This window comes from Hypomesus transpacificus, chromosome 2 (assembly GCF_021917145.1).
Source record: "Hypomesus transpacificus isolate Combined female chromosome 2, fHypTra1, whole genome shotgun sequence".
Lineage (NCBI taxonomy): Eukaryota > Metazoa > Chordata > Actinopteri > Osmeriformes > Osmeridae > Hypomesus > Hypomesus transpacificus.
Window position 1 is genome coordinate 9970494 of NC_061061.1, and position 13474 is coordinate 9983967.

A 13474-nucleotide genomic window follows, 5' to 3' on the forward strand; every position below is an offset into this window, starting at 1 on the left:
GGAGAGGACCCAGGCCTACCACGAGGAGAAGCGCAAGGCTGAGGCCCTGCTCTACCAGATACTACCCCAGTAGGTCCACACACACACTCTCACACGCGCACATTCTCACGCACAGCTGCTAGGAAGAGGCTCCGCGAAATAGCACTTGCATTGCACCTGGGCTATCACACGCACACACGCTTCTCACACGGTTGTGATTTGGTCTCTGCAGCTCCGTGGCGGAGCAGCTTAAGAGAGGGGAGACAGTGCAGGCCGAGGCCTTTGACTCTGTCACCATCTACTTCAGCGACATCGTGGGATTCACAGCCATCTCTGCAGAGAGCACACCCATGCAGGTGAGACTGGCCATGACAGGACACGCTCAGCTGGAGCGCCTGCACACCTTCACCGTGTAAGATATCACACTGCTGTGTCTCTTTTGACGAAAATCGCACCATCGTTCTTTCTCTTTCAGCGTGCCTCATCTCGCGCTTCCTTGTGTGTCGAGCCGCCTAATATCTGCTTTGTAAGATTTTGGGGGTTCAAATTGTTCTTTTTTTTGTAGGTTGTGACCTTGCTCAATGATCTCTACACGTGTTTTGATGCCATCATAGACAACTTTGATGTTTACAAGGTAAAACAGCAGAGTCTCTCTGTTTCTCTTCTGTTTCTCGACAAACATCTATTTTCTCCTGTGGTCTTAAATATCTTATGATTCTTCTTCATTGATGGGGTTTGATCAGACAAGAATCTAATGTAATTGAATATAATTAAACAGAATTACTATTTATATAGTCCCTCTCCCTGATAAAATGATTTAAAAGCCAATTATTGTCAACAAACTTCATCAGTGCATGTTGCGCCCTCGTCTTCGGTATGAATCTCTGGCGCCCCCAGGTGGAGACTATTGGAGATGCCTACATGGTGGTGTCAGGGCTGCCGGTGAGGAACGGGAATCTGCACGGGCGCGAGATCGCCCGCATGGCCCTGGCGCTGCAGGACGCCGTACGCACGTTCAAGATCCGCCACCGGCCTCACCAGCAACTCAAACTGCGAATTGGCATCCACAGCGGTAAGGGCGCCTGGCAGCAACGTGAATACGGACTGTCCAGACAAAAGGGTGGTCTACCTGTTGAAAGGTTCAAATGATTCAATGTTTCCAGCTTTCCTGTTGACTCCTTGTGTGTGTGTGTGTGTCTGTGTGTGTGTGTGTGTGTGTGTGTAGGTCCAGTGTGTGCAGGTGTAGTAGGGTTGAAGATGCCCCGATACTGTTTGTTTGGGGACACAGTCAATACCTCCTCTCGAATGGAGTCCAACGGCGAAGGTACACCCTCTTCAGATAACGCTGCCCTTCAGTTCCACACATTAACACTCAATTATACACACACGCTCAAAATGATGGAATATTCTCAAGTGAATTAAGTGCAAGTCAATCCAATATGGCAGTCCTTCAGACTCTTAGCAGTAAGGAGCCCTTCATGACTTTTCCATAAAGCAGAAGTTATTCCACAGTATCCTCTTTCTCTCTTGACTGTGCAGTAGCACTCAACTTAACATTAAGGTCAACTGATGACGTGGGCTGTAGAACGTGAGAGCATTTGTTTGATTATATTTATAAAGTACAAAGCAAGAGTAGTACTTTGAGGCCTTTTTTTTTAAAGAATAGCGAAACCAGTGTGGTGGAAACGTTGCTCGCTTCGTAGCGAGGACTTCTCGTGAAGAACGGTGACATGAAACTGTAACTTCTCTGTGCAGCGTTGAAGATCCACGTGTCAGCGGCCACACAGGACGTCTTGCAGGAGTTCAACTGTTTCCAGCTCGAGCTGAGGGGAGACGTGGAGATGAAGGGCAAAGGCAAGATGACCACGTACTGGCTGCTGGGAGAGAGCAAGGGCCAGGAGTGAAGGAGGGAAGGAGAAGAGGGAAGGAGGGTTGGAAAGGAACGGGAGACACGGACTCAGGACCCTCGTTTGGAGGGGTGCGAGGGGTTGAAATGGAGGAGAGCAAAGTGTGTTGTAGGAGAGAATAAATGGAGCCAAAGGCTCCAGTCATGGAACATGAAGATGAAGCAGGATGAACATGGCTTGGAAAAGTAGAATATTGTACATCCCAGCATCAAAGAACTGTGCTCTCACACCCATTGGGGAATCTTGAGTGTGTCAAATGTTCAGTGCGTATCTTTTCTGTATTAAAGATTTTTTTAATTGTAATGTTCATTTGATACAGCACCCGTAGTACAGTTTTATTTTTTTACCCTGTGACCCACAAAACTGTAGAGTGATTGTGGATGTTGCAAACTGTTACTCACGTTATGTAACTTGAATATGTATCGACAGTATGTCCATTCTAGCCATGTAAAGGACTTTCACTTGATTCCTGTGGTAAAGTTACAGTAGTATTGTTTTGCCCTGTCTCAGACTCTAACCACTTTAAATGAGCCCGGAGATTGGATTTGTTTATTTGAGTGGGTGTGAGAAATCTAGTAGGAGGAGGAAAAGGAAAGGGAGCAAGAAAGAAAAAGTGTGCGTTCATTCCATGGATGTGTGTTTGCAATGTGAGTGCCTATAATTGTGTCATACGAGAACACATTATTTCATTTATTCGTCGATTATTTTCCCATGGCTTCATGGGCAAAAGAGACTGCACCTACATTGCTACACTTTGGTTAAATAAGAAAATATTACTCCACCTCAACAACACTATACAGTACTTAATATCGTTACTCTCACAACAAATGTTTTTAATAATTGCCTTTGAAATTGGTAACGCTTGTTTTCAACATAGGTTGCACACAAATATATTCTACACTCTGCAAATGCAACTTGGTACTGGCAGCAGTTATGAACAAATGCTGATTTGTGACTGTACAAGACGGTAGTCAACATGGAAAAAAGTTATGATCATGGTTTACAATGCATTACAACTGCAGTGCTAGCTTTGTATTACATCAGGTAAAATTTGGGCAGAAGAAGTTTGGTATTTGACTCTCTCCAAGTCTAACACCCCATTTTCTCCAGTGGACTGCCACTCTGAAAGCACACCGGAATTTTCTATTTTTGTGTCATGTTACAATAAACTTTCTAAAATCTTGTGAAGTATCGGCATAGAAGATGTCTGAATAAACTGAAGAATTCTTGCGTAGGATGCATTGAAGTGCCACATCTTGTTTTGGTTGTCACAGTAATGATACTCAGTGACTGGTCTTAGTGGTACCAGGTTTTAAGCCAGCAGTGTTCACTTGTACTGAAGCATCAAACTGATTAAGTATGTATATTTCAGATTGTACATGTCAGTCCTAAATGTGTTTCCCTATGGTAAGTTTTTTCTCCTTAAATCAATAAAAATGATATACATGTTTGAGTTTCTTCCTTTGTGTTTCCCTCATAATGTGTTTTTGGTCTCACAGACTGAATGATATTGATATTTGTGTAGCGTTACACAGTAAAACATTTAACTCTATTCTGTTCATATCAATTGAGCAAAAAACAAGATTACCTTAACACACATTAACTTGCTCTGCCAATTATATATGAAAGGACTGATGACTACGCTGTAAAAAAAGAATTGTTGGACCAACTTAATTGAATTACTTCAATTGGTAACACATAAATGAAGTAGTTGAAAAGTTGATGTTTTTTATACCTTATTACATAAATGTAAAAAAGCTTGACGTCTATGTCACCAACACAGCTTTTGATCCAACACATTACACAGGTTTTTGGCATTTAAATGTAAAATCTTTATAATATAAAACAAATGTCCATAAGTTTCAAAACTGGGAAAAGTTCCAACAGTTGGGCGATGAGATTTATACAAAAAAAAAGTTTTGAACTATCAGCTGTAATATGTACACACTTGTAGTCGACAGTAGAGGAAATTGGGATTTCCTGTGTACTTAAATTATTCACAAATCAATATAACTTTCACTAATCAATCATTGGCTTGGATAGTCATTGGATACTAGTTAGTATGTTCTCATGCCAGTTTGCTATTGATAAAACTAGATTGTGTATATTGTGTAGTGTAGGGGGTTAAATATTGGCCAAACAACCAAAACGGATTCCCCTATGGAATATGGGAAACTGAACAGTGTATTAGCATGAATCAAATAATGCCAATACAAATAGAATGGCAGTTATTTGACTCTATGGGTTTAATCAAAGTTTAACGGTCAAAGTAAGGTTAAAATTACATATGCATTTTATAACATTGCAAATGAATGAAATCAATTACAAGGCAAACATGTTACAAAATGAAGGCTTTAAATCTTACCCACTCTAACATGATCATTGTAAATCAGAGATAAAGCAAGAGGTGAGCAAGGAGTAGGACAGTAGGACAAGGGAGAACTGACGAGAAGGTCTCAGGAGATGAAGAATCCACAGAACAATGCAGTACTATTCCCTTTATACACAAGAACAACCAGCAACCATCAGACCACATCTTGAACGGGGTGTGAGAGCCATCAAGTTGAGACCGTTCACAAACTCCAGACTTTAGCATATGAGAGGTGAGGGCAGGTTTGACACCCAGCCTTACATACGTGTCAGGTTGAATAGATGTTCTGGGTCAGAAGAAAGTACAGGGCGAACGTCCCTTGTGATGACTATGAGGGGAGCCCCACGTATGATCTCTCTGATGACTCTCACTGACTTGAGAGTGGTCATGGGAGCTGTATATTGAATATGCATGAAGTTGCTCAAGTAGACTAATTCACAGCTATCAGGGACGTTCACCCTGTACTTCCTTCATACCCAGAACATCTATTTAACCTTACACATAGACACAAGATTGAACACTTCTACAGATTGAAGAAGTCATTGGTCCATGTATTGCAGTCTGATGCTGCCTTTCAACCCAAAGTTAGTCTTTATCTTGCTGAGCAGGTCTTCTACTCACTCTGGTATGGCATTTGGAAGAGTCAGTTTTTCAATGTTCCTCTCCCCCAAACTCACCTTCAGTTTAGCAGGCGTCAACCCAGCCATGGCTGTCTGAGAAGAGATAACAAGCAGTCGGTAAGGTTCAACAAATTAGGTAAATCCCATAGGAGTATGATAAGGGAGTCAGATGGCTGAGCAGTTAGGGAATCGGGCTAGTAATAAAAGTCACCGGTTTGATTCCCGACCGTGTTAAATTATGTTGTGTCCTTGGGCAAGGCACTTCACCCTACTTGCCTCGGGGGGGAATGTCCCTGTACTTACTGTAAGTCGCTCTGGATAAGAGCGTCTGCTAAAATGACTAAATGTAAATGATAAAGAAAGTCATTTGTCCGTCTCCATAAACTGAATGATTAAGTTCAGTTGAGTTCTGGATTTTAATAAATTTTTATAAATCTGCAGATTGGGAGAGAAAACCAGACCTCTGACAGTAAATGACAACACAACACCAGGCTTGGGTCTCAATACCGTCTCTCACCGCTCCGAAGGCCGGAGGACCATCTTTTAACCCTCTGAGTAAAATCATGAAGAGCACCTGTGATTGAAACACCATTCTGGTTTATCATATAAAATACATGTTTTGTAACAATAGTAATGTCTGCATCTGGCTTTCGTTTTCACATTTAACAAAATACATTCACAGGCCTCACCCTGTAAACAAGGACATATTTTCAATGTGACAAAATGCATCTGTTCAATTTTGTCAGCCAGTGGGTATGTATCATGTAGTTGTTCTTGCTCAACAAGTTCCACTTCCTTGCCTGTTGATGTTTTGAGATCATAAGCTCTACAGTGTTCAACTTACCATCCATTGAGCTTCTTCACTATGAAGATTAACTTGTCCTGCAGTATCGCCATTACACCACATACAGCCAAATTACAGCCTTTCCATTGCACTGTAGCACTCTATTCTAGGGGTATAACTTACCTTAGGTAGTCCAATGAGTCCAGGCTTGAAGTAACCACCATCAGTCAGAAAGAAAACGATAACACAATATTAACATTAAGAGGAGATTACATTTCTATTCAGTGTTAAGCTTGAAATCTATACATGTCGCTGTCGCATTATATAAATATATATTGCTTTGAATTTTTTAAGTATTTTTGACTATATGGAACTTACAATGTGCATGTTACTAGTTCCAACGGGATTAAATGAAGGGGAGCTGGTGGTTTGAAAGACAAACGATGCTTTTCTAGTCAAACAAGTTCTATGTAAAATTCCACTCTACATTGTTCTCCTGGTGAGGCATTTGAAAAAATTCAGGCCACGCCTCTCTGTTGTCCAGGAGTAAGTGAGAATATTCCCATATCTTGTGCTCTTAACGCCTTACTAATGTGTGACACCCTCATTTTCAATTCTCCACCTCCTGGTAAGGTGAGTTGATGACTTGGTAGAATTATTTGATTTGAAATGCTGTATATTTTAAGTAGGTCATGAACTTGGGATGTCGGGCTTTTTTGATTAAATGTTTTTATGTCAAACATGATTACATTTACATTTAGTAATTTAGCAGACGCCAGAGTGACTTACAGTAAGTACAGGGACATGCCCCCTGAGGCAAGTAGGGTGAAGTGCCTTGCCCAAGGACACAACGTCAGTTGGCATGACCGGGAATTGAACTGGCAACCTTCGGATTACTTGCCCGATTCCCTCACCGCTCAGCCACCTAACTATTATTGTATTAATTCAGTGATCTAAATAACTTAACGCCTGGGAAACTGTAACCAAGGTTCATGTTTTCAATGTCAACATCAACTTCCTTTGTCTTCTTCATAATGGGTCCGACTTTGACAGGAGCGATAGGAGTCAGACTTTTTGAATCGTTTGTGTTCACCATGCATTTTAAATGACTGAATGACCAGTTTTGTGTGGTTAGTTATTTTATTTGGCCATTTCAAGATAGCTTGATCATCACATGGATCCATTATGTGATAGTACCATCCATAACTTTGAAAAGTACATGGTGGGTACAAAGAACATCATTACCATCATAGCAACTGAATTAGAACTCAGCAAGGAACTTCTATTCAAATCAAATGTATTTGCATAGCCCTTTTTACATGGAAGCATGTCACAGAGGGCTTCACATAAAACCATAGATATATATTCAGCTGAGATAATAGTGGACTATACAAAAGGATCGATTGAAATTATTTGATTACAGAGTAATAAAAAACTACAAGGTTTAGTTTTGTTGATGCAAAATGAACTTATGCATGAATGAACTTTATGTCATGAGGTAGGTTGGGATGTGCTGTACTTCCATTTACTATAGAAACTATTGTGTCTCTGTCCAAGACACAATAGAACAAAAATCTACAGTTAAAGTCCAAAACTATAAACCTGACTTCTACTAAGTATAGCATGTCAGAGAAATGTCTATGTGAGTCCAGATAAAGTAGAAAGCCTTTAATTTCAAACCATAGACTAACAATCAAAATAAATGTTTGTACCACACCATGTTTTCTATGCTAGCATATATCTGTTGATGATCAAAAGTAGTATAATATCAGGCCACAATGAACCTTAGTGGTAAACAGTGTAGTTCCTAATGTCAAAAACCCAAGGATACTGATCCTTAGGCCTACTTAATTATAGACTCCAAATACATTGCATCAGTCTTAATTTCTCCATATCACTCATCATCTGAACAAATATTAACCAATATTGTGATGTATTGTTTAAAGTAATTGATGTATTATAATGGCTGTATTTTCTGACACACAGACATGATCAAGTCAACATGCCAAGGGACAGTACCACGGCCTGCATTGATTTGCAGCTTTGTGGTGGTGTGCTCCTTAGTTTTATTTTTTACGTACTACAAACCCAACATCAACTCACTGTGCACCGACAGAGAGTCAAATGAGAAAGCTATAAGTGTCTGCCAAGATGGGCTAAATCGAGAGGGTAATCAGACTGAGGTCCCAGACCAAACCACATCACAACCCCAGAAGACAGGCAAGCAGAACTCCCAAGTAATCCTCAGACCTGACAATCCAGAACCGAACACTATTCTCTTGATCTGGATGTGGCCATTTGGACAATCTTTTGACCTTCATTCATGTGCTGATTTCAATGTTCAAGGTTGTCGCTTGACAGACAACAAGAGCCTTTATAAGAATGCACATGGAGTCCTCTTTCATCACCGGGATATCCATGAAGATCTGGGAAACATGCCACAAAATCCACGTCCCTGGTTTCAGAAATGGGTGTGGTTCAATGCTGAATCACCTGCCAACTCCAAAAGATGGCCCAAATTAGATAATCTGTTTAATTTGACTTCAAATTATCGACAGGATTCTTCTGTACCTGTTCCTTATGGATCCTTAGTCGAGGTAACAGCTGTGGACAAACACTTTGAGCTGCCAACAAAGAATAAATTAGTGTGCTGGTTTGTGAGCAACTGGCACCCATCATTCAGAAGAGTTCAGGTCTACAATGAGCTGAGTAAGCATGTCAAAGTAGAGACCTATGGACGACACTTTGGTACATACGTAAACAACGAAACAAAAACCATTTCTGGATGCAAATTTTACTTGTCCTTTGAAAATTCAGTCTTCAAAGACTACATCACTGAGAAGTTGTACAATGCCATGAGTTTAGGAGCTGTCCCAGTAGTTTTGGTTCCATCCAGGCAAAATTATGAGGAATTCATTCCAGCAGACTCTTTTCTTCATGTGGATGACTTCCCCAATCAAAAGGAACTGGCAGATCGGCTGCTTTTCCTTAACAAGAATGATGAAGAGTACATGAAGTACCACAGCTGGAGGAAAAACTATAAAGTTAAGGGATGGTATTTTGGACTAGAACATGCATGTCGATCATGTGACTACATTAGACGGGAGAAAAGATACAAAGCTATTAACAATCTAAATCAATGGTATTGGGGCTGACCAGGCTGTTTGTAGTAATCAAAATGTTTAATACATGTGCTGTATTGCCAATTATCAGCACTTATTCAGTACATTTCGTGAAATCAGTGCATAAAAAAGGGGGGGGGAAATCTAAATTAACTCAAATCATCACTTTATGCATTGCTTTAGACCAGAGGTCGCCAACCTGTCGATCGCGATCGACGTGTCGATCTCGGAGACTTTCCCTGTCGATCTCCAAAATAATTTCAGAAATACTGATCTCCGACTAATTCATGAACGCGGAGGATTCTTAAACTGAACGCGCGTTCTCTTGTACCTGGATTTGCATATTGGCCTGTGCGTGTTGCAAAGCAATTCACCGACAGAATAAATGGGCGTTTTTTCCCGAAGACGACCTTTGAGAGACCTGCTATCCCAGGATACCTGTGGGCGTGGTTGCCGTTGGTTTGTTTATTTACCCGGCCGTGTTGTCCACATAGTGTTAGCAAGCATGGCAGAGGCACCACGAAAGAGGGCGAAAAACTACAGTTTCCATCATGAATGGGAGGAGGAATTCATCTTTACCTTGGTAAAAGACAAGAGTGTGTGTATGTTGTGCCACCAGCCACAGGCACTGTCTAAGCGAGGGAATTTGGAGCGGCACCACAACACTAACCATCCGAAATTCAAAGACTGCTATCCACCAAAGAGCGCAATCCGCGCCAAAAAAGTTCAGGAGCTGAAAGTGGAGTTGAAGGCTCAACAGTCGCTTTTCTCACAACCTACGTCTCAAAGTAAGGCTGCAACTGAGGCGTCATTTCGTATTAGCCACATTTTGGCTAAACACAAGAGACCTTTTACAGATGGGGATTTGTTTAAGGAACTATTGACCGTCACCGCAGAGACTGTTTGCAGCACCTTCAAAAACAAAGAGGACATAAAAGCTGCATTCCGTGCTGTGCCTCTTGGTCCTACAACAGTGACACGAAGGATCGAGTTACTGTCGGATAACGTTGGTCAACAGGTGTTGGAGGACTTGTCACTCTGTGAATATTTTTCACTGCAGTTTGATGAATCGCTGGATGTAATGGACACGGCTCAGCTTGTTGTATTTGTCAGAATGGCTTTCCAGGACTTTACAACAAAGGAGGACTTCCTCACTCTTCTCCAATTAAAAGAGAGAACGAGAGGTGAGGATATTTACAACGTTTTTAAAAGCTATGTCCGTGAAAAGAACATCCCCATTCAGAAACTGGTGGCAATCACTACCGATGGGGCACCGGCAATGTGCGGTGTGCACGCTGGTTTTATAGCACTGTGCCGTAATGATCCGGATTTCCCCGACTTCATGAAGTATCACTGTGTGATTCATCAGCAAGCCTTGGCTGGGAAAGTTGTGGACTTTTCTCATGTCATGTCACTGGTGGTCAAAGTGGTAAACTCGATTCGAGCAAAAGCGCTTCAGCATCGCTTATTCAAGGCGTTATTGGATGAGCTCGATTCGGCGTATGGAGACCTGCTTCTGCATGCTGATGTCAGGTGGTTGAGTCGCGGAAAAGTGCTGCAGCGATTTGTTGACTTGCTGCCTGAGATTAAGACGTTTCTGTCGAAAAGGAACGAGGAGCACGAGGAACTTTCAACGGATGCGTGGCTACTGGACCTGGGGTTTCTGACGGACCTAACCGGAAAACTGAACTCGCTCAACCACGAACTCCAGGGAAAAGACCGGCACCTCCTCCACATGATCAGCGCAGTGAATGCGTTCAAGGCCAAACTCTGTGTCTGGACCACGAATCTGAGGAAAGGGACGCTGACACACTTTACAAACCTGGAAAAAATGTCACAGTCCATCAAAGACTCTTCTGACTTTCACCCTGAGCAGTACTGTGTGCACCTGGACAAACTGGCAGCGGAGTTCAGTCGACGTTTTGGTGAGTTAGAAATCATGAAGGATATTGCTGCATTTCTTTCAAACCCATTCCTGCCTATTAATACAGAGGAGGTTGCAGACCAATTCGAGAAAGCATTTGCTTTGCCAAGTGGAGTGGACATGGAGATGCTTGATTTGCAAAATGACATTGAGCTGAAAGCCAGGTCAAGGGACAGTGACTTTTGGGGACTTGTCAGCCGAGAGAAGTTTCCTCTCCTCAGTGCATGTGCACTAAAAGTGAGTGCCTACTTTGGATCGACCTACCTCTGTGAAATGGCATTTTCACAGATGAAAATCACCAAATCCAAGTACAGGAGCCGGCTTACTGACAGACACCTCACAGACTGCCTCAGACTGGCTGTCTCTGCTTATGAGCCAAACTACAAGGCACTCACAGACAGTGTTCAGTCACAGCCATCACACTGACTTGTCACATGAGAAATTTGTCAGTGTTGTGTTGTAACTTCAGTTTATAAATAAAACCGTTCATATCCAGCCTGCTCATTGCAAAAGTGTTTTTTCTTGTTCATATTGTTCACAAAGTGTTTGATTTCATTCAATTACAATAAGGCCAAATATAAAGTTAAGTTGTAAGTTCAGTCTGGAGTCTGTTCTGTCTCTCAACGCCTCAATAGGTAGATCTTCGGGTCACCAAGGCAAAGGTCGGTGATCTTTGGCCTAAAAAGGTTGGTGACCACTGCTTTAGACTAAAGACAGCTGAAAGTGACAATAAACTGAATCGTGCCATCTGAGGCTGTGTAAATCTATCATTTATGATGTATTTTTTTCTTCTAAATGTTTTGGTTGTTGGGTCAACCCTGTTACAGACAAATGCATTCATATAGGATATATTTGTAATTACAAATATGTGGTAGATTACATATATGAAAATATAGCACTTCGGTCCCTCTTTTCACATACATTATTTTCACCTGTGCCATTTTTCTTATTTTTCTTTAATATTTTTCATACAGATTATGCCAGAACACTCAACTTTTAGATAGAATGCCCTTCTATGTGCTGTTCAACTTGATCAGTATGTGCCGATTGTTTTTCAATTAATTATTCTCATAATTTCAGTGTACATTTACACTGTAAATAAAAATAGGCCTACATGAGGAAAGAACTACCAGTAGCTACCATACATGTAGGCCTCTCTGCATCCCCTCTCTGCGGCAGCAGTCAATGTCTCTTTATCATCATAATCATTATCATCCTGTGATGAAAATCATTCTGTTCGGGGCTACTGCTATAACAAGTTGAAAAGGCACTAACTAACTGATATTTATTTTGTATCATGTCAAATATAATAAAAACCAAGGTGACATAGGCTACAATCACAAGCTCATAGGCCTAAGCAAAATATGCCTTTAAAATAGACGTGCGTAGTATGTTTTTATATTTCCTTGGCTGCTGCTAAGTGCGCTTTGCGCCTGTTGGAAAGTACCAACATGAACATGCTATTTTATTCAATTACATTCCACCACTTTTTCACCTGTAATAATAAGCGACAGTGTGGTTTAATGTTCAATGTATGGACTGGCTACTGCAGTCAAGGAATTGACTCGGCCAGCAATTGTTTCTCACGCCAATTGTCATTTTTTTCTGGAATATGTGCTCCGATTCACCATTAACACGTATAAAAGGTCCCATTTCACTTAAGGAGGTTATTTAACATTACATTAGTTGCCCTAGCTTGCCTTTTGTCCCCCAGTGGCTAAAAATGTTGATAGGTGTAAATGAAGCCCTGGGTATTCTTCTTCGCCTTTGAGAAAATTAATGCTCAAACGCTCCGATTTGAAAATGTTCCTCTTATGTCATCATAAGAGGAAAGGTTACCTCCCCTTTCTCTGCTTTACCCTCCCAGAGAATTTGGAATGAGAAAATGAGTTATGACCTGCGAACAAGATATTGTTTTTTCCTCGAGTGGGGTGAAGTAGGAGGATATTTTTTGTCGCCAGGTGCCATGGTGGATCCTATTATTGGAATTCCATTGATGTTGGCTTTTTATAGTCCTCATGCTCGCGCTTAACTCGAGTGGACATACTCCAAGTTGATTTAACAGTTAAAATAAGATGTTCTGGGACCGAAAAGCCAGTGTTTCCCATTTTAGGGTGAATCAACTCAGAGTTCATGGTTAGGCTTACAGTTTGTTAAACCCTCTTTCTGGAATAAGCTGTGTTCTAAACAACAATCAATAATTATTTAAAAGTCCCATGGCATGAAAATATCACTTAATGACATTTTTTTACTTTAACATATGTTCCCCTAGCCCCCAATGGCCAGAAATTGCGATAGGTGTAAACCATTGATGGGAAACCTTTTTTTGCCAAGGGCCATTTGGATATTTACAAAATAATTTTGGGGTCGTACAGAATTATCAACTTAAAAATGTGCCTGCTATGTTTGGTCAAACCTTTCATTTACTCACCCCTAATTTGATGGCTGGAACTGCTTCTCTTTGGTGAGGTCTGTGATGTTAGCTGGCTGGGCCGGATAAAGCCTGCTTTGACTGGGGGCGCAGTGACCATTTCGGGGGGGTTATCATGATTACGGAAAGGGATCGTATAATTTTTTATATTGCTACCATTTTTGAGAGAGCTTATCGATCCGAGTGTTAATCAGGCACGGAGCCAGACGTTGTAAACTTTCGGGGCTTAGCCCAAACCAACGACGTATTCTGGGTTTGATTTTCTAGAAAGGAATTACCCACTTAATACAAGCGCAAGCTAAATATTTTGGTACATTGGTACCAATGTATGGAATC

The 13474-nt window shown here is 41.3% G+C and overlaps 2 protein-coding genes across 5 annotated transcripts in view; both read left to right on the forward strand.

The window, feature by feature from the left end:
• The window catches only part of npr1b (natriuretic peptide receptor 1b), a 36999-nt gene extending 33663 nt beyond the window's left edge, over window positions 1-3336 (forward strand). For all 3 annotated transcript variants that reach the window (XM_047035956.1, XM_047035949.1, XM_047035964.1), the window contains exons 17-22: window positions 1-69; window positions 212-335; window positions 545-613; window positions 877-1051; window positions 1205-1303; window positions 1735-3336. The exon at window positions 1-69 is cut by the window's left edge and continues 78 nt beyond it. In XM_047035956.1, the coding sequence (XP_046891912.1) occupies window positions 1-69; window positions 212-335; window positions 545-613; window positions 877-1051; window positions 1205-1303; window positions 1735-1883 (685 nt within the window). In that variant the 3' untranslated portion in view covers window positions 1884-3336. The remainder of the gene's footprint in view (window positions 70-211; window positions 336-544; window positions 614-876; window positions 1052-1204; window positions 1304-1734) is intronic.
• Window positions 3337-6205: 2869 nt separating this feature from the next.
• LOC124477898 (4-galactosyl-N-acetylglucosaminide 3-alpha-L-fucosyltransferase 9-like) lies at window positions 6206-9036 on the forward strand. 2 transcript variants are annotated; one of them, XM_047035980.1, is made up of 2 exons: window positions 6206-6294; window positions 7648-9036. In XM_047035980.1, exon 2 carries the CDS (start codon window positions 7650-7652, stop codon window positions 8814-8816), a length of 1167 nt encoding a protein of 388 aa, XP_046891936.1. In that variant the 5' UTR covers window positions 6206-6294; window positions 7648-7649; the 3' UTR covers window positions 8817-9036. The 2 variants fall into 2 exon arrangements, with proteins under 2 accessions (XP_046891936.1, XP_046891929.1); XM_047035973.1 differs by having other exon boundaries at window positions 6212-6289.
• The last annotated feature ends 4438 nt before the right edge of the window (window positions 9037-13474 follow it).